This window comes from Uloborus diversus, chromosome 5, assembly GCF_026930045.1.
Source record: "Uloborus diversus isolate 005 chromosome 5, Udiv.v.3.1, whole genome shotgun sequence".
Taxonomy (NCBI): domain Eukaryota; kingdom Metazoa; phylum Arthropoda; class Arachnida; order Araneae; family Uloboridae; genus Uloborus; species Uloborus diversus.
This window is the reverse complement of record NC_072735.1, coordinates 161563308-161588178: the sequence shown is the minus strand read 5'-3', so window position 1 is coordinate 161588178 and position 24871 is coordinate 161563308. Positions and strand designations below refer to the sequence as shown.

The following is a 24871-nucleotide window of genomic DNA, read 5'->3' as shown; positions in this document are numbered from 1 at the left end:
CCGTATGCGTGTAAGTGTAGGATATGGACGCAACCTGGAGACGATTTTCGCTAGAGGAGCAGCATCGTGAGTAGCCGGTCGACGGTGATGCTGCAGAGGGTGCTGGCGGGAAAATAAAATGATAGCACATCAAAACAGTCAAATAAAAGCAATAAGCAATCGTGATTGCTCAAAAAAAAAAAAAAACATGGAGCCAGAAATTTTTTTTTTTATTTTCTCAACTGTTATTTTTTTATTTCATTTTTTTTAAAATGTCCAATTTTGGAAATAAGGCGTGGTCTTTATAACGTCACATGTTATGTATTTAGGCAAGCTAATCATTGCCGCGCTAAATGTTTACGCGTTGCTGTCAACTTTGGTTCCAGGTTATGATAATTTGCGCTGTACGCTAATGGCATCAGTGAATGACGTTTCATCACTTGTGATGAAACAATCACAAGTGATGTGTCATGTGCAAAAGCGCAAAAAATAAATTTCAATTATCGCACAAAATTAAAATAATTGTTAAAAAATATTAAACTTTGTCAAATTATTTTTAAAAAAGGTTAAATCCTACGTTTTTAAGCATGCTCTTTCAGAAAAAAAAAAAAAAAAACTTCGGAAACGATCTCATTTTGAAAACAGTAGACTCTCTCTATTCTGAATACTCATGAGATCGACCAAAAGTCTTCAGATAATGGGGTTTTTCTTATACCTAGGGAGACGGAATTAATACATATGTGCTCCCTGGGGCCTCAAAATGTGTTCAGAATATCAGGGTGTTCACATTAGAGAGTGTTCAAATAGAGAGAGTCCATAAATGGTAGCCACTTTAAAAAAAAAAAAAAAGCATGCATTCAGAGCAAAAAGTAAATAACCTATTCGCTACTCTGCAGTGCTAAGCACAAAAGTCGTATCTGCACTTTTAATCAAAATTGAGTAATAATCACCAGGTGGTTGTTACATACCTAAATGCAATGTTTTGTGGTCATTTGTCAGCGGAAATATTTTTTAAAAAAGTTTGAAAAAATTGCATTTGAATCAAATACATGAGGGTCAAAACTTTAAACGGGAATTTCTCATTTTGAACTCAGTTGTCAAGTTTTGTCGATCTATCGCCAAGTTGGCGACAAATGTGGCGAAAGAATTTTTTTTTTAATTTGGTTTCAATTTGGCACTATTAGCGATATTTAGAGAATTGGGAGAGTTGGAACTGTGTGTGTGTGTGTCGATATTGGGAAAGTTAAACCTCTATAAAATGTTTTTTGCATCGGTTCGTGACGAATTAGGAATGAAAATATTTAAAGTGTTTCCTTACTTACTCCAAGGCACTACTATCATTAAATCGGTGTAAAAGGAAGTCATGTGATGCACACATCAGCTCGTTTAACAAAAAGACATAAGCATACAACAAAAGAAAGTATTTAACGAATTTTTAAATATGATACAAATGTAGCCTATTAATTGAAAGCAAATCTGAGAATTCACACACACAGGCTTTGGTTCATTTATTAGTCAGAAACTACGTATGACATATTGTCCGAAATTGACGTTCAAAAGCTCAACTTTAGGCAATTTTTAATTATGCAAGGAGAAGGGCAGGGAAACTCCTTGAAGTTTCTCTAAAACTAAATTTAAAATTCGCATTTTTATGCTTACTTTAGCGACGTAGGAGAAACATATTAACGGAACGCCTCCCTCATTCCCCTTTGACTACCTTTCTATCGCTTATTATTATTTATTTATATTAAAGGATAGTGGAAAATACTTGCCCAGTTTTCAATACAAGCGTTTTTAATTTTAATCCTTACATTTCTAGATGTTTGAATTCAAACGTCTGCTGTCTCAGTAAGAAATTTCAACGTTTTGAACTGAGTTTTTTTTTCAATACCTATTGTCATTTCATCGACTTCGCTTTGTTTTAAATACCGTGCCTTTTGGATCTCCCGAAGAATTCTCGCTTTAAATTTCGTTTTTTACTTCCTTTTACAAAAAAGGAAGTGTTGTATTCGCGAAAAAATTTTCACTCAAAAATCGGTCTTAATTTCCATTTTGCTCACCCCCAAATGAATGTTGAGTTTTTTTCGACCCGACCGCACGTACATATGTACCTAAGAACGTATAGACGCCCGAAACATCCATTTTGACTTTTCCCGAGCTAATTACAACGAATTTTCTCGTGACGTCTGTATGTACGTATGTATGTGCGTATGTGTGTATGTATATCGCATAACTCAAGAACAGTATGTCCTAGAAAGCTGAAATTTGGTACGTAGACTCCTAGTGGGATCAAGTTGTGCACCTCTTTTTTTTGGTTGCATTCAAGTGTTTCTAAAGGGGTCTTTTGCACCTTTTTGGGGAGAATTCATTGTAAGTTTCGATGCAAACTCAAGTGGTGTTATAATTTGGCGGACACTTGGTGATATATCGCCAGTCTTTTGGTCGCCAAGTTTTGTCGCCAACTTGGTGACACATTTGACGGATTTTTTTCAAAAATCTGGTTTTAATGTGGCCATTGTTGGTGATATTTAGAGAGTTAGAGAGAGAATCACTTTAAAATTGCAATAATAGGGAAATAAAATTAAATTGATTGTAAAAGGAAGTCATGTGATGCGCACATCAGCTCGTTACCTATAATGATTTTAAAACTATTGAAGTGACTTTTCACTACAATAGTTTAAATTTTACACTCTCTCTCTTTCTCTTCATTTGAACATTTCCTATGTTTGGAATTTATTTCGAGACTCATAGCTGTTTCTTCATTTAGGTGTAATATTTTTATAATAATGTTTTAATTAAAAAAAAATCAGATAAACGAAACAGAAAAAAAAGAAAAGCAAAAAACAGAAATATGTCAGTAGTTTCTTGGAAGCGATCCTGTTTTTTTTATCTTTGTGAATATTTTTTAAACTGAAGCTTTTCCGTGGGCTCCTAAAACATACTGAATATTTTTTTTCTTCCGTTAAAAAGTGATTGGGAGGCCAGTTTTCTGAAAAAGTGTGGCGTCCCCCTTACTCATGGCAACGACTCTGAGGATGATGGTTCCTCTTTTAAAATGGTTTTCAAGTCTGTGTAATAATATTACACAGGAACTTGCACCCTTTACTTTCATAAATGTGCAGATTGCGAGTCTATTGGGTGGGATTTAGCGCTCTTTAGCTGTAGAGAGCAGGGCTGTGGAGTCGGAGTCAGGGTCGAAGAGTCGGAGTCGGACTGATTTTGGGATAAAGGAATCGGAGTCGTTCGAAAACATGCCGACTCTGACTCCGGGGTTTTTTTTCCCTCTAATTTTCGTTGACTCTCTTTGCATTTAAAAAAAAAACTGAATAACAATTAATTTGATTACATATATAAAGGCATATAAGAAATCATTGTGGCAACCTGCAGGCCTGATTGTTTATCGAGCTCTCTGTAAGAGGTACCTACGCCGTCTCCTAATTTGCTCATTTTGTAACTTTATTTAACTGATAGCAACTGTCAGCAAACAGTTTTGTTGCCTAACATTTTCTAAGTAATCACTTTCAAATAAAAATAATAATGAATTTTTTACCTCGCTCTCAGTTATAAAATATTAAAAGGAATGTATGTATCGCTTGAGCAAGTCGGGAAACTTCTGAGGGTACTTGGTAAACTGAAATAAGTGTTAGCATGAAAGCGCAAATCCAAAAGATCCGATGAAATATAAATGTTCTTTTCTGATCTGAAGACTTTATCTAAGAAAGTTTGATTATCACTAAGAAGTACAAAATAAAATCAGTAGTGTTTATTGGTTACAGCACTCAACAACTGTAGTTAATACTAAAATCTTCACATTAAGGTTAATTCTAGAGCTGTCAATAAAATTAAAATTACAAATTGAGCCAAGAAATTCGGTATAGTAAAAGCTATTTGTACAAAGCTGTATATCTCCGCATTCTGCGCAAAATTTGTTCCAGACGTACATGTACGGACGCGACCTCTCCCTGCAATATAGTGCAATATTTTCGTTGAAATGCTTAAGATAAAATTTAAAATTTATTGTTGGGGAAATTTTTCAGAATTAAAGTGTTTCAATTTTCATAAACTCTGAAATTAAGTTCAGGTGTTACCCACCAGATGTGTGTCACTCCGCCGGGGGGAGGGGGGTCCTCTATCAAGAAAAGTTTTTTGACTTAGCAAAACGTTTTTTTTCTTTCTCTCAAGTTACAGCTTTCAAAAATTGAAAGCACAGTATTTGATCAGCATCTATTTGTTAAACAGTAAAGGGGAGCAAATTAATCCTTTTCAATTTTTTTTAAAAATGGGATTTTAAAGTAATCTCACTTTAGAAATCGCAACTACTGGATAAATTGATATTCAAATTGAATTTAAAGCGTTGTATGCGTCTTAGGTTTACAATAAAATATAACGCGAAAATTTCATAAAAGGGAATTAATATTTCAATCTCTGTTAGGGGCTTTCCCCCTTTCCATAAGGGGGTGTGTGATAAATAAAAAATAAAGAAGCTGGAGTCGCGACATTTTTCTTCCGACTCCGCAGCCCCAGTAGAGAACACTTTTCCGTTATTCCCTCCTGCGTTAAGGCAATGTTTTAGAGACATAGGAACAACTTTTGTAGATACCAAAAGCAGCTTTGATTGTTGATTTTTCAAAAAAAGGTGTTTCCTTAATTGCTTCATGAAACTTTTTGTTATATTCTTACAATAAAGAAGGCATTGCTCCCCCCCTGGACCGTTTCCATAACGGGAGAAGAGCTGTGAAAATATGTTTGGTCATTATTGTTATTGAATTGTTATGATTTTTAGAATTTTTTGCCAGAGAAATTTCTAGGCTTCTGTTTCTTCAAAAAATTTTACTGTTGAAAATTAAGGAAACTTTTATGGTAAATATTACAGTAAAATGAATTGTTTGCAGTACAGAAAAATTTATGGTAAATTGTACCGGAAAAATAAAAGATTGCAGCGCCAATTGATACACCACGTGACTTAAAGTGCGGAGCACAAAACACCGTACTTCCCCTCATTCGATGTGTCCCAAATGGGATGGTGGTCAGCAAAGCGGCTTTACCTATACGAAGGTTCCCAGCTCGAACCTGCTGCTCGCATGCTGCGTTTTTCAACTGTAGTTTATTCTACCGTAAAATTTTACAGTAAAATAGGAGTTCACGGTAAAAGTTACTGGCAGTATAGAAGCCAGTAACTTTTACCGTACATTTTCAGGATTTTTTTTTTTTTTTTTTTTTTTTGAGTGTGGTTGCAATACATTTTTTCACTTCGATTTGGTAATTTGTGTCCCTCAAATTTTTTACGCAGTGCGGGGGCACGGACTAATGGAGTGTGCATCTAGCCAGGGGCGAACTGGATCCCGCAAAAGGGCGCCAACCTTGGCCTCCAAAGAACGCAAAAAAAAAAAGAAAAAAGAAAAAAAGAAAAACTGCAATAAGGAAAAAAAAGATTAAAAAATAAGATAGTTGCATCAAAAAATTAAAAGAAAAACAAATAAATAATTTTTTTTTTCAAAAAAGTTAGTAAAAAAGGTGTTTAGGCTTTAAGGCGCATTGGCCCACTGGCCTCTGAACCGACGGGCCAGTCCCCCCCCCCCTGCATCTAGCTATTCCACATCTATGGTCCAGGGAGAGAATTATCGATAGAATAACTTACCACATCCCCACAATCTCCTCCGTGTTTTAAGCACAACTTGACATTGCACTGGTAATAAACGGAGGCGGTGTAAGGGAACTTGTGTGCTTGGAAGGCAACGATGGCTTCAGTGTTGTTCAGGGTGTACTCGAAGGGGCCCATGATCTCTTCATCTACGGGACACCTGAAAATAGAATTTTGATGTATCAGTATTTAAAGTAAAGAAAAAGGCATTTGATGCAGCCTACAACATTAAACTTTTGTTTCAGCATTGAAAACATTTCACGTTCCACATTTTTAAAAGTAAATTTGAACACTTGAATCTATATTTAAAGTTGATCATCTTACTGTTTCCCAGAATCACTTGATCCACTTTACAAAATTTAATAAACAAATACATAAACAGATAAAAAATAAAAATCTTCTTGAGTTATGGAAAAGGTTTAGAAAGGGAAGGCAATTGCTTTATTAGATAAGTGAATTTTGACACGCATAAATGAACGTTTCTCCCACAGAAAGTAATTTCAGTGTCTCACACTGAATCAGTTAATCACATGACCTTCCTCGTGACATTTGCTACACATTCCATTTGTTTGAAATGATTTCCAAACTCTAGAAACAACCCTGTGGCTGACGTCGAACTCCCTGGAAACATCTAAATTTTTCGCCCTTCTTCGATGTTGCCAACCACACGGCCACCCATAAAATCATCTGAGGGATGTCGGGAAGACATACCGAAGAATGCAAGTTCGTCAATTGATTGTTTCCCACCAAATTTTGCTTTTTGCAACAATGGTCATCACGCGCCCAATCCTTTATATCGCTTTTCAACGCTATCACGTGACCAGCAATGTCGTGAGTACAAAATTTGCATACTCACAAAACGCCTTACAGTGTCCGGAACTTATGCTAATTTCCATATTTCCTTGCCTTCCATTTTGTGGTTGCTAACGCTGCTATTGCTATCTGTCCTTAGCAATTGTCAACCAGTGTATATGTATCATACACCGGCAAACAAAGTGACAAAACTCAAAATTTGGGGAAAACGTACTAACTATTGATTTAAAATCTAAATTTAATGCTTTTTCCTGTTACAAAACTCGCCCGCAAGTTGGCTTACATAACAGGTACGTGGTGGCGTAAAAAGGATGTGATTAGTAGTGACACGTCTTCAATATTTTATAATTTATCAGAAAATTTTTTCGAACTTCTGAAGTATGCATTATTAATTTAAACAACAAAAAATAACGAGTAAAATACACCGTAAAGGTTTTGAGCTTATTGTAATGCTAGAAAATCGCCCGTCAAGGTATGACGGGTGAAAATTGCTTCTACATTTGAGCGAAGCCATTGCCTGTTTAGTGATAGCTTGATAGTTGAAATTGTAACCCTAACTCCAGTGGATGAACCCCAAACTCCAGTAGATAGTGTTCATTGTTAACCACTTTTTCGTTTCTTTCTTTCTTTTTGGTGCTTATCGCACTGGTTTATTTTGATGAGGACTACAATCGAAGTGTCTGCCTCCATTACGCATAATATATACTTTTTTTATTCTTTACAGAATACATGTAAGCAACACATGAAAGAATTTACATCACAAAGAGTACACCCAGGGCTACAGGCGGGAATCGAACATGCGCCTTCCTGCTGACAAAGCAGTTGGTTAAACCACGCGGCCACCGAAACCCCTTTCGTTTTCTTCATACGACTAAAATGACTATCGTACCAGTAAAACAGTTAAGTTACCGGATCCAGTTCAGTCTTGTCAAAATAAAGCTCTTCCCTGCATGTCAAACATTGCCGAAAACTGTTTTCTAATTATCATGCTATGGCGCGAATTTCATTGTTGACAACGACAGATCTTTACTCGATCGGTGAATTCACTATCATATACATGAGGATTTAAAACGAAATCACTAAAAACTACTCTTGAGTAAAAACCTTGATTTTCTCCAATGCTGTTTCTTTGAGTTGTGTCACTTTTCCAACCGAGGTGCGGTATACAAAATTTTAAAATAAAAAATCAGAGTCAAGTATTCAAAACGTTTTCAACTTCATAAGTAACGCCAAGATAAAAAAAAAAATTCCCCCGACACCTGCTCTTAATACATTAAGTGTTCAAGAAATACCGGTCGGTGAAGGCATTTGATTTAGAAATCTTCAATCAAAATCTCACATTTGAATTGCTCGTATGCAGGGCCATTCATATGTTGATGAAGGATTTAATTTTGCGGTAATATTTTGGCAAATCACTTGAAGGCTGTTAACATCTTCCCACGAGGTCTTAAGAGCCCATTGTATTTATTTTAATGACACAGAACGTAATAAAGAGTGATTACCCTTCGTTATTGATGAGCGGTTGTTCACCCCAATTGAGACCGTCTCGTACGATGCAGTTCGTCACCTTGATACCGTAGACATCTGTCGGAAAGAGAAAAGAAAGTTGCTAAGAAAATGAGAAAATTGCTGAATACATTTCATTACAGTTGTTACATCATTTATGCAATTGATTTGTTAATACCTTCTTTAATGCTTCTAATTTACAGGGGAAACACACAAGCACATCACTGAAAGACTCGCAGGACATTAAGTTCAGCATCTTTTATGCTGTTGGGGACAGGTCAAGTTTACGATAAAGATATCTTTCGTATTGTTCGGCAAAAATTCATAGTTACATAACGAAAAGTGTTAATTGATGTACAGTGAAACCTGTGTATAACAATACTGTCTATAACAATAAATCTGTCTATAACGGTATGTTCCTTGGTCCCAGTAAAATGTCAGCATAAATGATCAAACTGTCTATAACGAAAACTTGACTATAACAATATTTTTTTAGGTCCTAACCATATCGTTGTAGACAAGTTTTACTGTATAATGCAACGAGTGTTTACAATGCATTGTACTTTTTCCATTAAACGTTTCGTGTATTTTAAATACCTAACATATTAAATTCATTCCAGGTTACCGCTGGGGAAAACATAACCTCACAGCACTGTGAAGGTTACGCAAATTCTTAACCACAACAGTATGACACTGTCAGGATAGGTTTGCCCCTACTATAGTTTTGCTCATTATAATTATCATTATTTTGCAAAAGATAAATGAATAAATAAGAGCACAAAAAGAGGCCCAGTATCTCATAAAAATTCTCTCTAAAGGCAAAAACGTGTCAGAAATTTAAAATAAACATAATAATTAAGTGAAGTATTTAATAATGAAAGACTTAAAAGCAAGGCTGCCAATTGTTAGAAAATATGTTCGTCTGTCGTTATGAACGCCCGTTTAATGATTCCCTCCAAACTATTTTCAAAAGACTAATTTGATTCGAGTAAAACTTTTTTTTTCTTTTCAGAAAATCTGCTCCACATCATTTCATCCTGCTTCTTTTTTATTTTGTTTAATTTTGAATTTATCTAAAAAAAAAGTTAGGTTCTTCGGGGAAATTGAGTTACATAAAGGAGAACCTTTCAATTTAACGCGAAACGAGAGATGAAAATAATTTTGGATCTCTCGTGAACCAGTGCGCTAACAGAAGTAGAAGAAAAGGCCATAAAAAGAGAAAAAGAATTGAGAGTGAAAGGTTGGTCGAAAAACTTTCGTTATAATCAAAGGGGGAACTTTCAGCTTCCACTCTCGGCTTTCTTTTTAATTAAATTGGCAAAGAGTTACTTTTCTTCAAAGTTAGTATTTTGTTTTGTTTAATTTTGAATTGCTCAAATAAATAAATAAATAAATAAATACAGATGGATCTCAGCTTAACGACGCTCTATTTAACGACTTTCTCTATTTAAGGACGACTTTTCACGGTCCCAGATGGTCCACTATAGTTTTAAAAGCATTCTATATAAGGACGCTTAAGGACGATTTTTTGTGGTCCCTTGAAAGTCGTTAAACAGACAGCCAACTATAATAATAATAATAATAAATAAATAAATAAATAAAATGAAAAAATAAAACGTTTGGCTCTACAGGGAATTTTGTGTTCACATGAAGGAGGACAGTGATAACTTTAAATTTCACCCTATTTGCGTAAGAGCTACATTCCTTTAAAATTAGTCAAATGAGAACTCTAGCATTCTGTACTAGCTATTAACCCTTTCAGGGGCGCGTCATTAATTTTTGAGAAATCTTAAGAAAAAACACCACAAATGGGTTCATTTGATCATCTAGATGTAGATTTTTCAGTAAAAAAAAATTTTTTCAGAATTTTTTTTCACTGGGGGTGGTGTCCCCATTTATTCACACCCCCCACCTGAGGAAGGACAAAAACATGTTTATGCATGTAAAAATGAATTTTAATATTTTCGAACAATATGATTGACTACCTCAGGAAAAAAGAAGAAAAATGATTCACTCTTTCAGCGCTAATTAAAAATTTTAAAATCTGAAAAAAATTCCAATTTTTGGGGTAAATGAAAAATAAAAATTTGATGATTTGAACAAGAAATTGAGCCTACGAATTTTTTTTTTTTTTTTGTTATTCTGCTATCTAATGTTGTTCATTAAACTTAAAAGAAGAGGACTCAAGCAATTTTGATTCAAAAAATTCGGAAAAAAGTTAGAAAAAAATTCATAAATTAGTGGTTTCACAGCGCAACCACCGCCCCTGAAAGGGTTAAAAAAGTAATATAGAAAGTTGTTTGCAGTTACATTTCTGTACAACGAGCATCATTTAATCTAATGTCTTCACCACACATGCGTAAAATACAAGAATATCAAGCGATACATATTAAAAAATATAATAAGCAAACCTTGATAATCGATACTGATGACTAAACTCAAACGATCTCCTATTTTGACACTTTCCGCTACCTGTCTTTCTTCTGGGTTCCCATAGTATATTTTCATGGAGCAGGCAGGCATTGGAGCGGTTGCTAGAATAGGAGTAGTACCCATCATACTAAAAAAAAATAGAGAAACAAATTAACAAATACATAAAACATATCTTTTACGTGTCAAGAAAATAAATTTCGTAGGGAGAGATTTCTTAATAATAATTAATTTGTAGAATATTCAATGAATTAATTACTAAATAAGCACATTTGTAATCTGACATTAATAATAATTTGCTGAAATTTAAATTATGGTTACAATCCATTCCTAAACAGTCCTTAAATAAAATAAAATTAAAAAAACCCTCCAGATTTAATGCTAAGATTTGTAGATACTCTCAACACATCCTGCTTGGTACAGAATATTGCAGAAGATAATTTTGAAATTTATTTTGTTTCTAATTCGCTTTCAACCATTTTAAACCGCCTGCAACCATAAAAGATCACATAATTCTCACAAAATCCCAGAATAAAGGGTGAAGCAATATTTTCTTTCCCCAACTGTGCTCGTTTATTTTGACACTAATCCAACACTTTTGTACCACTTGATTCATTTCCTCGAAGTATTTTTGTTTCGCGTTCTTTATCCGCAGCTTTTTAAAAGAGGCTTGCTGGACGGGCATTTGCATTAGAAGAGATAGAACAAAATAGTCTTGATGTCTTAAGCTGTGGTAAGGAAAATGGCAGACGCTTAAAGATTTGATTCCAGTAAATACTTTTCGAGAATAGAGCTTAACATCCTATTCAGACGCTAATTTATATTTACTTTAAAACTTTCACTTGTTTTTTTCACTTTAAACAACTTTTTGAGGCAATAGCTGTGTTGGTTATATTGGGTTTTAGGGCTCAAGAGCACCAATACATATTTCAGCAATTAATTGTTAACAGCTTAAACAGGGCAAAAGATAGGTTAAAAAATAAAAAAGAAATTTGGATGTTTTAAAAAATGGTTATCTAAATGAAAAGGATTAAGATCAAAATTTCGAACAAATAAAAAATATTTTTTCTAATATTTTTTGAGAAAATGTAAAAACGGACAGGTAAAGATAAAAAAGATAGAAAGCGAGAACAGTTTAGGACAGGTATGGCGAATAGCAAGATTTGTCAAAGTGCCACAGTTGAAAGAAATAAAAATTCAATTATTTTTGAATGACAATACCGTAATGTTTTTATACGCAGTATCTGTAATTACTTTTATTCGTAAAAATAAATAAATAATAATAATGACAGAGATAAGTTAAAACTCATCAATTGCTGAAAATTATAAAAATACGTGTAATTTCTGCAACATTAGTAACTGAAATAAACTACTCGTATGTTTTGTTTCAAGATTTTTACTCCGTGTTACACCATATGTAAGTGGATTCGTTCCGCCCAAAATTACACAGGGAATTATCATTAATATGCAACTTCTCTTTTTTTAACTAACTCTTTGATACTTTAATAGTGTTTGCATTTATTGGCATAAAACTGAATAAAAAATCTTAAAGTGTTACACACTATGTGAGACGAGATACAAATTCATCAACTTAAAAATCAGCATAGCTTACAAACCACAACTTCAGAAATATTGGGTTATACCAATGTCTTCTTTAAATCCCTGTCACATTTGCCTGGAAAAGTGGTCCTCCGCCGGTACAGCTTTCAACGATACTTGGCGGCGATACAAGGATAGCGTTTCTATGGCGATGGATCCAAACAATTCAAATCAAAATGTTGATTGGTTGATTTCAAAATTTAAATCTAGAAGTTAACCAATTGTGTTCTCCACTATTAATTTCTAATACCTTCGACCTTCGATAGATGGCAGTAGCAGGTGTACCGAAACTTACTAACTTATTGAGATCACTTTTGCTCTATGTTAAAAGGGAGAAAGCGAGACATTATAGTATTAAGGCGTTGGTTATAAGAGCTCAATGATGACAACTTTTTTTCAGAATGAAAAGCAGAAAATCTATATTAAAACCTTTCCAGAAGAGTGAAATACCTCTTTTTTGGCCATCTACTGTTTTTTATTTATTTATTTATTTTTTTTTTTTTGAGTTAAGTATAGTCGAACCTCGTTTATACCGTTCTCTTTTTCCGGATCTTCAAATTATCCGGATCAAATGAGTTGCTCTTAAAAAAGTATGTTTACTTAGATAATTTAAAATTATGATATCAAGAATTACGCCGACATTCACTTTTTATTTTGACTAAATGTGTAGCTCCTGCAAAGATTGCACAACACATTAGGGTAATCTAACAAACACCAATGCAGCTGAAGATGAACCATGTTAGGTTAACCGTGCTAGATTAACCGCGTTAGATTCACCGTGCTTCATTCAAACAACACTTTTGAACCAGAAGACAGTGGCTGAATTCTCAGTTGAGAAACTATGTGAAGAACTGTTTTGATATTTTTTAAACTATGCTATGTAATTTTGCAGCAAAATATGTTCTTTTTTCTTTTTTTGTTGCAATGAACAGTAAGTCTGCTTATTTAAGGATTTGCTTTGCTTATTACCCATACCTCCCGGATCATCCGGAATTTCGATCGTCCAGACTGCCTTTGATCCCAGTAAGTCCGGTGAACCTTAGAGCAGGAATTAAAATGGGGGGGGGGGGGAGCAAGTCTAATCATTGGCTTAGCAAAAGCTGACACAAAGACCCCAAGTCACGTGAGTCAACAACTACGAGTGGTTGACACGTTTTGCGTGAAACAAGTGAAAGAAACCTGATTTCTTCCAATGCTCTGCTTTAAAATTCACGTGACTTATGGTCTTGGTTTCATGAATGAGTCTTCACCCCCTCCATTTTATCTTTTCTCAATGGGATAAACGAGGTTGTAGTAGACTAAGAAAATATGAAGGGTTTCAAAGTAACCTTAGAAGAGTAGTCGTTATATGCCGCAACTGTTAAATCAAAGACAAACTGATCTTGGGGGGGGGGGGGAAATGAAGCATCTTGTGGAAAATTTAGAAAAATATACAGTAAATAGAAAACCTGAAGGAGTGGAAGTATTTTTTCATGAATTACTTGCACTTTAGATTTGAATTCTTTTCAAAAATTCTAATTCATAATAATGGTGTTCATGAAACTTGAGCGAATTCGTTTTGGGTACGAATTAAATCGAATAACACGATTTAACTTTAAGTAGGATTAATACCGACTGTACGCAAAAAAATAAAACCGAGATAATTTTCGTGGTTTTCGAATTTTCCTGGGAATTTGCTCCATTAACCTAAAGAAAAATTCTTCTAAATTACATCGAACGCTCACACACACTCATCTAGAAATGCAAGGGGGGCCCAAGACAATAGAACTGTTGAGAAACCGTAGAAAATAGTGTCTGGTAAAGAAAACAGAAAAAAAAAAGAAAGAAAAGAATTGCACTTAAACGGTGTCTGGTACCAAAAGGTCAGGACAGCCATTAGAAAATGCTTTGAAATGACCCAGTGTCGCGAAATCTTGCCAAGCGTAGAGGAAAAAAAAAAGAAGGAAAAAACAAAAACCGAAGCATTTACCCCACCTCCTCGTTCCTATGATTACTGTGTTTTAGGCTCATACTGCATGAACTACCAAATTTTAAGCCCTCTGCTCTTCCATCGAGTTGTTCTGGTGGAAAGGTATGCAAAAAGTAAAATGGCCATGTGCTGTTCTAGCAGCATCTGATCATCAAGTAAGTTTTTTTCTTGCCCAAAAATGAAGCCCAAATCCTGGAATTGGATGCCATAAAATTTTTCTTATGCTGCTATGGCAGAGAGAAATTGTAGCCAGGAGTCTTTAATGTCATCTTCCCCACAATGCTTTGCATTGTTTCATTTAAGATCTGATGCACAAGCACGTACCGAAGAGCTTTTGTCTCTTTGTGGATGCAACAAATCGTCGCTAAAAAGACGAATGGGAGTATCTCACTTTTAAGCATTTTGCAGAAAACCGATTTACTGTATTTTCCAGTTTACTGTATCGCTTGAGAACCGCCACTAGTGTGAGGGACTGTAATTTTTACTATTTATTGTAGAGATACCCCTATTGGTCATATTATGAAATCGACTTTGGACATTTCTGTGGTGGTCATAATTCATTTTTCAATTATTTTGAGACCCGCCCATTTGTCTTTTTAACGTCGATATGACTCTACCGTACGGTTACCAATGGAGCCAGAGGTACCCAACCCGGGGGCCGCTCCTCATGCTGGAATGATTCTCGCGTCAGAACACACGTAAACTTTCAAAATTTAAAAACATTTTCTGAATAACACAAGAAAATGTGGAAAACGAAAGAAAATTGCAAACCAATAATTGTGGTTTTAATTACGTGATGCACTGATTTTTTAGAAACCAATTTCTAAATATCTGGTCCAACTTTGACTTGTGACTATTGGCCGTTTTCCAAAGAATGCACTTGACTCCGCTTTCGTCACGTGGTATCCGATGATTCTTTTTCGCTGTTTTCGGCAAAAGGCTTATTTAGATCATAGCATTTTATCTTAAAAGCAGCAGTTTTAAATGTAAGAAAATAAAAAAAAAAGAAGTTTTTATTTTTTAAGCCCTGAAATGATATGAGCAGAAAAAGTAAGAAAATATCGCCATTTTATTGTTTCAAAATGCGAAAGGAGCTCGAAAGGATAAGTTTTTTTTCAGGGTAATGCGTCTAAGATCTAATGTCTCTGAAACTGATAACTTGCTTACATTTCAGCAATTTCTTTTTCTTCTTTTTGTATTGAATTATTGTTTTTTTTTTATTTCTTTTGGTAGAAAAGAAAACCTGCTCATGGGGGAAATTAAAAGCTGCGAGTGCTTACCGTAAATGAGATGGATTAGTGGAGGGGGAGGGATGGGTGAGTTTCTTTCCGCGATTTTACAATATTCTACAAAGATGCCTGTGATTCTAAAACTGCCCTTTTTTTTTCACTGTTATAGAAAGCGAGTGTTTGTGATACCGCTTCTTTGTTTTTGAACTTTTGGGATAGAACTTTAAGCATGGCGAAGATAAAACAGAACATTTTTAAGATTGCAAGAAAAAGTTCTATTCGTTTCAAGCGTAGCAAAGAAGGACAATCCCTTGAAGTTTGGTGTGCCTCCGAGTACGGTCTGACCACGAAGTGTATGAAATGGGCAATCAGCCAAGTTAAGACGATTCGTCTGAATGAATCTTGCTAGGGTGAAGAGAAAACTGCGATGAGATATTGACGGACGCGTTTCATAATGTCGCTAGTGTCTTATTAATTTATTGCAGTCTCTAAGTTAAAAAGGATGAGAAACAAACAAGTTTCAATGGAAACAACAAAAAGAATCCATTCCGTCCGGAAATGTAAAAGAAAAATGGTAAGCCCAAAATTATGTTGCAAACAATACATCAATTAATTTTTGTAGTGAGGATATAGATTGAATATGGTTTAGATTTGAAAAATTATCGCCGTCAACAAACTGTCATTTGCACAAAACTACGTCTAAATAATTAAAAGGAAAAAGCGCACATCGGAAACGAACAAACTACCATCCTGTAAACTAATAGATGCGTTTCCGCCTATAAACCGGATGCTTGGCGGTCCATAGTATCGGTAGTCAAACTGTAACAATTTTAAAAAACCGAAACGTTTCGACTGAGAGTGCAAGAAAAACGACAGTGCTAAAAGGAGCAACAGGATGCACTGCACGTTTTTATAGAATTCTGGCCGAAAGTTCCTCACTCCGCCTTAGACGGATTAAAAGTATCCGAAAACTATTTTTAATGAAGGAACAAATTTATACTCAAAAGCAAATGTTTGATTAGATTTTTCTATGAGTGGGGGGGGGGGGGGGCACAAATTGTTGTAATCTGTGTAAATACATACCTTTTTTTTCTTACTCCTCTCTTCAAGAATTCATATTATTATATTATACATTAGTCAAGTGTTTTTTTTTCTTTGATACAATTTTATACCAGTTTTGCTCACATTTTAAGCTTAATGAGTTTCAGTGGTACTACTTCATTTTAAACTAGTGGTACCCGCACGGCTTTGCCCGTAGTGGAAAATTAAAAGGTCTTTTGGTTCGCCTGTATATTTACAAAAGATGTATGGTGAATTTTTAGCCAATTGACTTGCCCATGTTACGGTTCCACGTTATGATAACTTGTAATTGACTCGTCCATCTTATGATAATTTTGCTCGGGAAAATGCTCTTAAAATTGGAATAGAAAAAGAACAGAGTCGAATTTTCGAAAAATCGCTCCGAGGTGCACACCCCATACTAAAGACTAACTTTGTGCCAAATTTCATAGCGCCGAACGGTCTAGGCGCTATGCGCGTCACAGAGATCCAGACATCCTCCAGACAGAGAGACTTTCAGCTTTATTATTAGTAAAGATAAAGACTATACAGTCGACTCGCGCTACAACGCGAGTTTTTCACGAGTAACGAATTTTAGAGCTAACGCGAAATCCTCGCTCGCAACAGGAAAATTTCCGTTAAGTAATATATAAGTTTTCGTTATAATTTGTCGGACACTTGGCGATATATCGCCAGTCTTTTGGTCGCCAAGTTTTGTCGCCTGGGCTTAAATATCATCTTCAGTTCTTGCTACTAAATATTGGTGTCGTGAATGAACTTGATTCCTTTGGCATCACTGCAGTGTGGAAGTTCAAACACCGTTAGTCGATTCACCGCTTTGTTAGTGGAAACAAATAACCACTTGGTATTTTTCACTCTAAATGTGTGAGTTGATTTAGCATAATAGTATCTAAGCGTGCTGTTTTAGCTTAAGCTAGTTAAGAGAAAGTTTGTTAAATTTTAACAAAAAATTAAGATCCTCGAGTTGCAGGAGATCATGAATAAACGAGCTGACGTGTGCATCACATGACTTCCTTTTACTCCAGTTAAATGTCATTTCCTCATTATTGGCAATTTTAATGTGATTCAATAGTTTACTCTCTAAATATTATCAACAGTGGCCAAATTGAAACCAAATTTAAAAAAAATGTCAAATTTGTCACCAAGGTGGCGACAAAACTTGGCGACAAAAAGACTGGCGATATATCGCCAAGTGTCCGACAAATTATAACACCACTTGAGTTTACATCGAAATTAACAATGATTTCCCCTCAAAAAGGGGCAAAAGACCCCCTTAGGAACATCCGAATGCAACCAAAAGGGGAGGTGCACAACTAAACCCCACTTGAAGTCTACGTATCAAATTTCAACTTTCTAGGACATACCGTTTTTGAGTTACGCGAGATACATACGCACATACACGCATACGCATATACATACATACATACGGACGTCATGAGAAAATTCTTTGTAATTAACTCGGGGATCGTCAAAATGGATATTTCGGGTGTCTGTACGTTTCTAGGCATATATCCACATGTGGTAGGGTCGAAAAAAAAAAAAAAAACTTAACATTCATTCGGGGGTGAGAAAAATTGAAATGAAGGCCGATTTTTGAGTGAAAATTTTTTTCGCGAATATAATACTTCCTTTTTTGTAAAAGGAAGTAAAAAGGAGGTGCTTCACAGCACTAATGGTCATCATCTTCAGTTTTTTAGTTACAAAAATTATTACTTTATGTAATGTAGAGTAGTGTAATAGTGATGCATCTTTGTCTCCCTCTCACATTGCTCATTGATTTTGTGCATCAAAACAGTATAAGTATTTTATATTAAAGTTTTATGTATAGTTTTTTTTTTCAGTAAAAAGTCATTCCATCAAGTGGAAAACGTTGTCATATACTTAAGGAATGGCTTAAAGCAGTCTGAAGGGTGTTTGCAAGTGTCTAAAGTATTTGTTTATTTTCATCAAAGAGTCGTATACATACCCTTTTTCACAACGCGAAATTTCGACTTACTCGAGGGGTCTTGGAACGCATCCCTCGCGTAAGTCGGGGCTCGACTGTAGTTTTGTTTTCGTCTTCGATAAGGAGAATTTTAGATAACTCGATTTTTTTTTTGTTATTCCTCCTACTTGGAGCTTTCGAAAAGTTTCACTGTATTTAAACTACCTCATCTCACTATTTACGTTACAAATAATAATAACAATAATAATAAATAAATAAATAACTAAATCATAAAACAAAAAATAATATCCGTTGAGGGCCGAGAAAAGTCGTCCATTTTTTAGCTGCGGAAGTATAAAAATGTCGTAAACAAAAGCGAGTCTTAATGCTAGGAAACTTTTCTTAATTAATTATGAGTCATTTATTTAGAAAAATCTCCCCATGTAATGTTTTGCATTCTTCTCTTAGATGGGCTTTTCTTTTATAAATATCTCAAATGCCTTGCGCATATTTATCAATTAATTAACTTCTGACGCGAAAGTTTTATTACCAAATAAATTTTATGTTGCGTTTATCTTTTTCCCTTTCTCGCTTGGAATTATGTATATTTTTTTCCTGCAAGAGGTTTTTTTTTTCAAGGTAGAGACACCTCTACGGTCTTCTTTTGTTCCACAAGATTTTATTACGTATGCATTCTGATCAACTTGTCTGGGAATCCTTGCAAATAAGTTGCTACAGGTTGTTGATCTCAAATATTTTTATTATTGCAATGAAGATAATTAGGATGTTCCCTTTGCAAGTATGGAGTTTTATGTCTTGTATTGTGCGTTAGATTATTCACAATGTGCGGGACATAAAACGGTAGCTGGACTTTCAAGTAAAAGAATGTTTCTTCTTTTTTAGTTACTTGTTTTATGTTTCAAAAATAATATGTTTTTAGTGTTTTACTACCGCAACTTCCGGAAGAACAATAAACGAATCACAATATTCAATCTTGTGAATCTAAGTACTGCTAGTTTCGTAATTTCCGGATTTAATTCCACGAATTTACTTACTCTCACTTTCGTAGAATTAGTTTTTTTATGGACGCTTTATTTGTGCTCGGAACACAATCAAATAACATAGCTTTATCAAGCAATGAACTGCGAAGAAGTTTTAGTCCTTTTTTCAAGGAAAAACAAAAAACATTCTTTCTTCTTTGAATTTAAAGTTTATTTTATTCACATTCACAAATAAATGAATAGACGAATAAATAAATTAATAAATAATAAAAAAATAAATAAATAAATAAATAATAAAAAAAATAATTTATAAAAATAAATAAATAATAATAAAAATAATTTATAAGAATAAAAATAAATAATACTGAAATAAAAATAAATGAATAATTTATAAGAATAAAAATAAATAATAATGAAATAAAAGTAAATGAATAATTTATAAAAACAAAATAAATAAATAATAAACAAAAATAAAAATAATTAAGAAATAACAGCTATAAATGCTGTTCCTGTTCCGTCAGTTCTAGAGTTTTTGAAAAGAAACTTCTTTTGCAGTTTGTTATCAGCTTCAAAAATGGTGTTATCTTTGAAAATGTGAATGACTTAATTTGCATGGGAGCTCAAGGGAGCTCAGCTCTTGCACTTTTTAAAAAAATAAATACGTATCCCGTTGTACACAACAGCTCTTGCACTGCTTTTCAATTTCTTGGAAATTTCTCAGTAGTTCTGTGAAGAGTATAGGGCTCCCTCACTTCAGAAATTAAGTTCTGAGTATGTGTGTACTTTAATTTCAAAAACTTCTATTTATTAGAGAAAAATCTTAACACTGGAAAGAATTAAAAATCAATTCGAGTTTTCCTGGTAGGCCCTCTTGCGTTTTTTTCTATTAGAGAGAGATTGGATTTTGCGCCAATTTGTATGCAAATCCGTCAAGTGTGGTTTTGAACAAGAAGTTCCTTTGTGCACGACCAGTTTAGATCCTTATTTATATAATTGCTGTTACATCTGACTCTTCATGCTCTCCATAATTGTATTCTATTCCATTCCCAAAAATGTAATCGTTCAAAGGGTGATCGAAAATTTTATGTTTAAAATACAGTCGAGTCGCGACTTACGCGAGGGATACATTCCAAGACCTCTCGCGTAAGTCGAAATTTCGCGTTGTGGAAAAGGGTATGTGTAAAAACTTTTATAAAGGTACTTAATTATTTTAGACACTTGTAAACACCCCTCAACTGTTAAAAAGCATTTCTTAACTATAAATTATTGTTTCTTAAATAAAGAACTGAATGTTTACCTATATTTAAAAAAAACCGTTTTATTCAACATTAAATACTGCTACGATGCAAAAAATCAATGATCAATGGGAAAGAAAGACATAAAATAAATCAATATACAGTAAGAAAAGCAAATGCACTATACTTGTACTCTACAGTAGATCCAGTCATGATATTTGTAACTTAAAAAAGTGAAGATGATAATGATTTATGCTGCGTGATCAAACCGTTAGTCTAATAAATTTTTAAACAGTTCTTCACTAATTCTTTTATAACGTTTTCATCTGTGGCAACACCCTCTTCCTGGTTTCTTTAATACACAATACAAGAGCAGCTTCCATTTTTATAATTTTTTGCATTTTACTAAGATATTACTCGGTAAACTTTTAAGGGTTTCCTTTTCTTAACTTTTAATTGTATATATGGAATATGGAAGATTCACTCATACCTAATTGTCGTGCTACCTACGACGCATTTTTTAGTTGAGATACAGCTTTTCAAGAAGCTTTGGCTTTCCTTTAACTGTTAAACTTTCTCTTTTTCTTTCTATCTTCACAAACTTTAGATGAAACAGCACTCTTAGGTGTCATTATATTTCATCAATTTTCTCATTTGGAATGAAAAAACTAAATGGATAATACGGAGTAGAGCTATTTGTACAAGCAATGTTCAGACTCAGTGATGCGAAAAGGATGAAGATCTATTCCGAAAAAAAAAAAAAGAAATCTATAGTAGCCAATTGCAAAGCCAATACTTACACACCACGATTCTCCAACGAAAATTCGCGTTGCGGGTGAGGAATTCGCGTTAGGCGTAAAATTCTTTATTGGAATTCTTTATTTATAATTCGTTATAGCCATTTCGCGTAAGTCGGATCACGTTGTAGCGGGAGTCGACTGTACAAACGTTCTTCAAATGTTATACACATGTTTCGCCAACATTTTATAATTTCAGCTTGAGAGTGCAGGTAAAATTGTGACTCTAATACATAAAAATCCCAACAGAAAATTAATTTATTGGGAAAAAAATAATAAAATAATTTTTCATTTTACAGCTGATGAAGCATTAGCTATGAAGGATTTAAGAGAAAGCGGAATCTTTCAGTATCAAAGTTTTTTTTCCTGCTTTTTGTGTGAAAAGGAACATTGATTGTGCATTCTTATTTTTGTGGAAGACTAGTTGCGCTGCCCGTGTTTGCACGATCTGCCTCGAAAATAAAAGTTGTGTCAAGTGACGCATGTTCAAGAATCATGCTTAAAGAAAAGAAAAAAAATGTGTAAAATTTCCCGTCAACGGGTCGAAAAGAGATACTTTATGACTCAAAATTCAAATTTAGACCTCTTACGATTTTTTTTAATTTTTTATATCAAACATTTAGTCGTTATTATTAATAGTCGTAAACATTCCGTTTTACAGATTTTCTCGCGAAAACCACCTACATGAATTCTTGAGCATCAACGGATCTCTGTGAGAAATTTTATTAAGATCCGACGTCAACTGTGGATTTGTACACATACACACACATGCAGCCAATTTTGTACTTATCGCTGATTTGGAAGAAGAGTGCCACAATATGAAGAAATGAAATTTTACAGGAGAAGCGTTTGAAATTGAACTCTTCATGCAATTTGCATTAAGAAAAGTTTGCTGTGCTCTCCAGTGGTTGATATCCGAACAAAAAATCTCATTGTTTTCCAAAGAAGATAACGTCCTTTGAAGGCCTTTGATCGAAAAAAAAGAAAATGAAAAATTTCGTATTGTGACACTCTTCTTCCAAACGAGCGATCTGAAGATTCGCAAGAACTGCGCAACAGCGAATTTTGGGAGAAAATATTGCTATAGTTGTCCCTATATCAGTAATTCCCGAACTGAAGAACTGAGCCGAACTGTGAGGTCTTCAACGAGGCGCCAAGAAGTTTTACAATAAATTTAGAAATACGAGTAATTAGAGAGAGTTAGTGTGAGTTCAACACGCACAAAATGTGCTAATGGGAGCCAAAGTAGAAAAAGAAAAAAAAAAATATCATAACTGATGGCAGCCTTAAGACTTTAAGAAACATTAATTAGAAAATTCTTTATAAGTTAAGAGATCACATTACGATAAGATTAATAATTCCTCACCTGAAAGCTGAGCTGAGTGTTTATAACGTACGCCTCTTTTCAGATGTAGTTCTAGAACCAACAAGGATCGGCAGTGGTGCAACCTGAATGTTTTTGTGTGGGGAAGGGAGATATTACTTTGTGTATTAATACTAGGATTGGCCACTTGAACATCAATGATCCGGGGGCCCCTGGATGTGCTCCTGAGCGGGCAAATGTTATCAGAAGTAATAAATAAAGGCGATAATGATCACACGCCTTCACTCTTCCAGCAAAGAGATTCACTTTCGCAAGAGTGAAAGAAACCGCTCAAGGTGATCAAGTAATTAGAACAGACCTGAGATTCTTTTCGCTTACCCTACCCTATCTTAAACCGTTATTCTCAGCCGTTCTCAACGACATCGGACTGTCTTGACCTTTCCAGACACGTCGAACAACATGTTCTGGCTGAAGAGGACAGGCCGACCTGTCCGACATTTTGGTTCCCAGAGTGGTTTAGATCCAGCTATGATATTTTTCTATTGGTGTAAGCTATTGGTTCAGAGCTGTTGGTTTAGATCCAGCTTTCAAATATATTTGAAATCACGTTGTTTTTGTCACTGGTTGCTAAGTCGCCAAGTTAACTGATTGGAAATTGAGCCAAACGCCACTTTGAGCAAATCTAGTGCGAGCACCCTGATGGGAGGTTACGGGAGGTCACTGTGACTTTCCAAAAATTTTCTCAGTCGGCAAATTTTGTCTGAAGATTCGGCAAAATCATCATCATCCAGCAAAATTTCGAGTTCTGTTCAGAAAATTTATTATTTTTCGGAAAAATTTGCAGTTTCTATCGGAAAAATTATCATCATTCGTTTTGCGAAACTTGCAGTTCCATTTGGAAAATTCAGAATTTCCACCCTCTCAAAAGTTTAATTTCGGGGAGCCACTGAAATCCAGTACCATGTTTTCCAGAAAATAGGACCAAACAAAAAAAATTAGCCCTAGCATAATTTTTATGGTTACTTTTATATCAGCCCTACCCTTAAAATTCGCCCTAGTTTAGATCGTTATCCAAAAGAACGCCTTATAATGCAACAGCCAGAAAAGCGTCAATTTACCGACAACAACAATTCTAACTTTCAATAACATTTCTAAATCTCTAGACAACCAAGAGCAAATGTAACAAATATGCGCATTTGAAACGAAACAAACTGGCTACAGTTTGCAATTTTCATTATTTTTCAAAACTTTAATTTAGAAACAGACGTCTAACATTTTATTTCATGCAATAATTTTTAAAAATAATAAATTTTGAGGCTCAGGTAAAATGAGTGCAAAACGAAGGTGTTACTATTTCCTATATTCCCATAGTGAATCGATTGTGCACTTAGAGCAAAGGGGTTGGTTGTGCGCAAAGCTGATATCCACAGATTCTTGACAATGAACAAATGTTAATTGTTGCGCAAGAAATAAATAAGACATCCTCTAAGTCCCAGCATGGTGTTTTGCAGCAAAATTCAATATAAAACCTGTGTTTTATTTTCATGGAAAAGCGGTAAGATAACAAAAGACCGACAAAAACTAAATTCTTAGGAGCCAGGAAAAAGTTTTTGGCGTCAGAGAAATTATTTATCAGAGTTTATGGGCAAGTTCAATGTACCATGAGTTTAAAAAGATTTTTGCTTTGAAAAATCTAATTGCCAAGGTAATTTTTTAGTTGCTCTCAAGACCTGGCTTTGTCGCGAACCCTGAAGATAACTGATTTCTGAAAGTAAATAATAACTTAGCAGAAAATGTGTACGGGAAAGAACATTATGGTTTTCGTACTTCACTTCTTTTAAATATGAATGAAGGAAATCTCACCTTTTTATAGAATCAAATAGTCAAACTTCAATCAAGCAACGAATATGCAACAACATTTTTACCAGGCTGGCCACCATAAACATCAGTATTTCGATACTCGAACTAGTGGTAAAACCAGGGCTATCAACTTCGGCTCGGATTCCGACTCCTGTAATTTGGAGCCTTTGACTCCTACTCAGACTGTTTTACCCCCAACATGAGTCTGACTCCGACTCGACAACCCTGGCAGAAATGTGGACTTGGTGGGAAAATGACCGATTCTGAACTTAGAACTGTAAAGTCTTCGACTTCCCCTACCCCGACTTTGACTCCTTTACCCCAAAATCAATCCGACTCCGACTCCGCAACCCTGATATTATGCGTTCTTTTTAAGAACCAAAATGTCGAATGTGTGGGCTCCCTAAGAAAGTGACCTCAGGTTGAAAGGAAAGCAGCCCCTGAAGGGTATCGTGCGGACAATAAATGTTGCAAGACAGTTCCG

At 34.7% G+C, this 24871-nt stretch overlaps 1 protein-coding gene across 1 annotated transcript in view; it reads right to left on the bottom strand.

The window, feature by feature from the left end:
- LOC129223232 (cuticlin-1-like) overlaps window positions 1-24871 on the bottom strand; it is a 43046-nt gene that overhangs the window by 8324 nt on the left and 9851 nt on the right. The window contains exons 3-5 of the mRNA XM_054857797.1: window positions 10351-10499; window positions 7936-8017; window positions 5618-5780 (exon numbers count right to left, since the gene is read on the bottom strand). Coding sequence (XP_054713772.1) covers window positions 5618-5780; window positions 7936-8017; window positions 10351-10499 — 394 coding nt within the window. The remainder of the gene's footprint in view (window positions 1-5617; window positions 5781-7935; window positions 8018-10350; window positions 10500-24871) is intronic.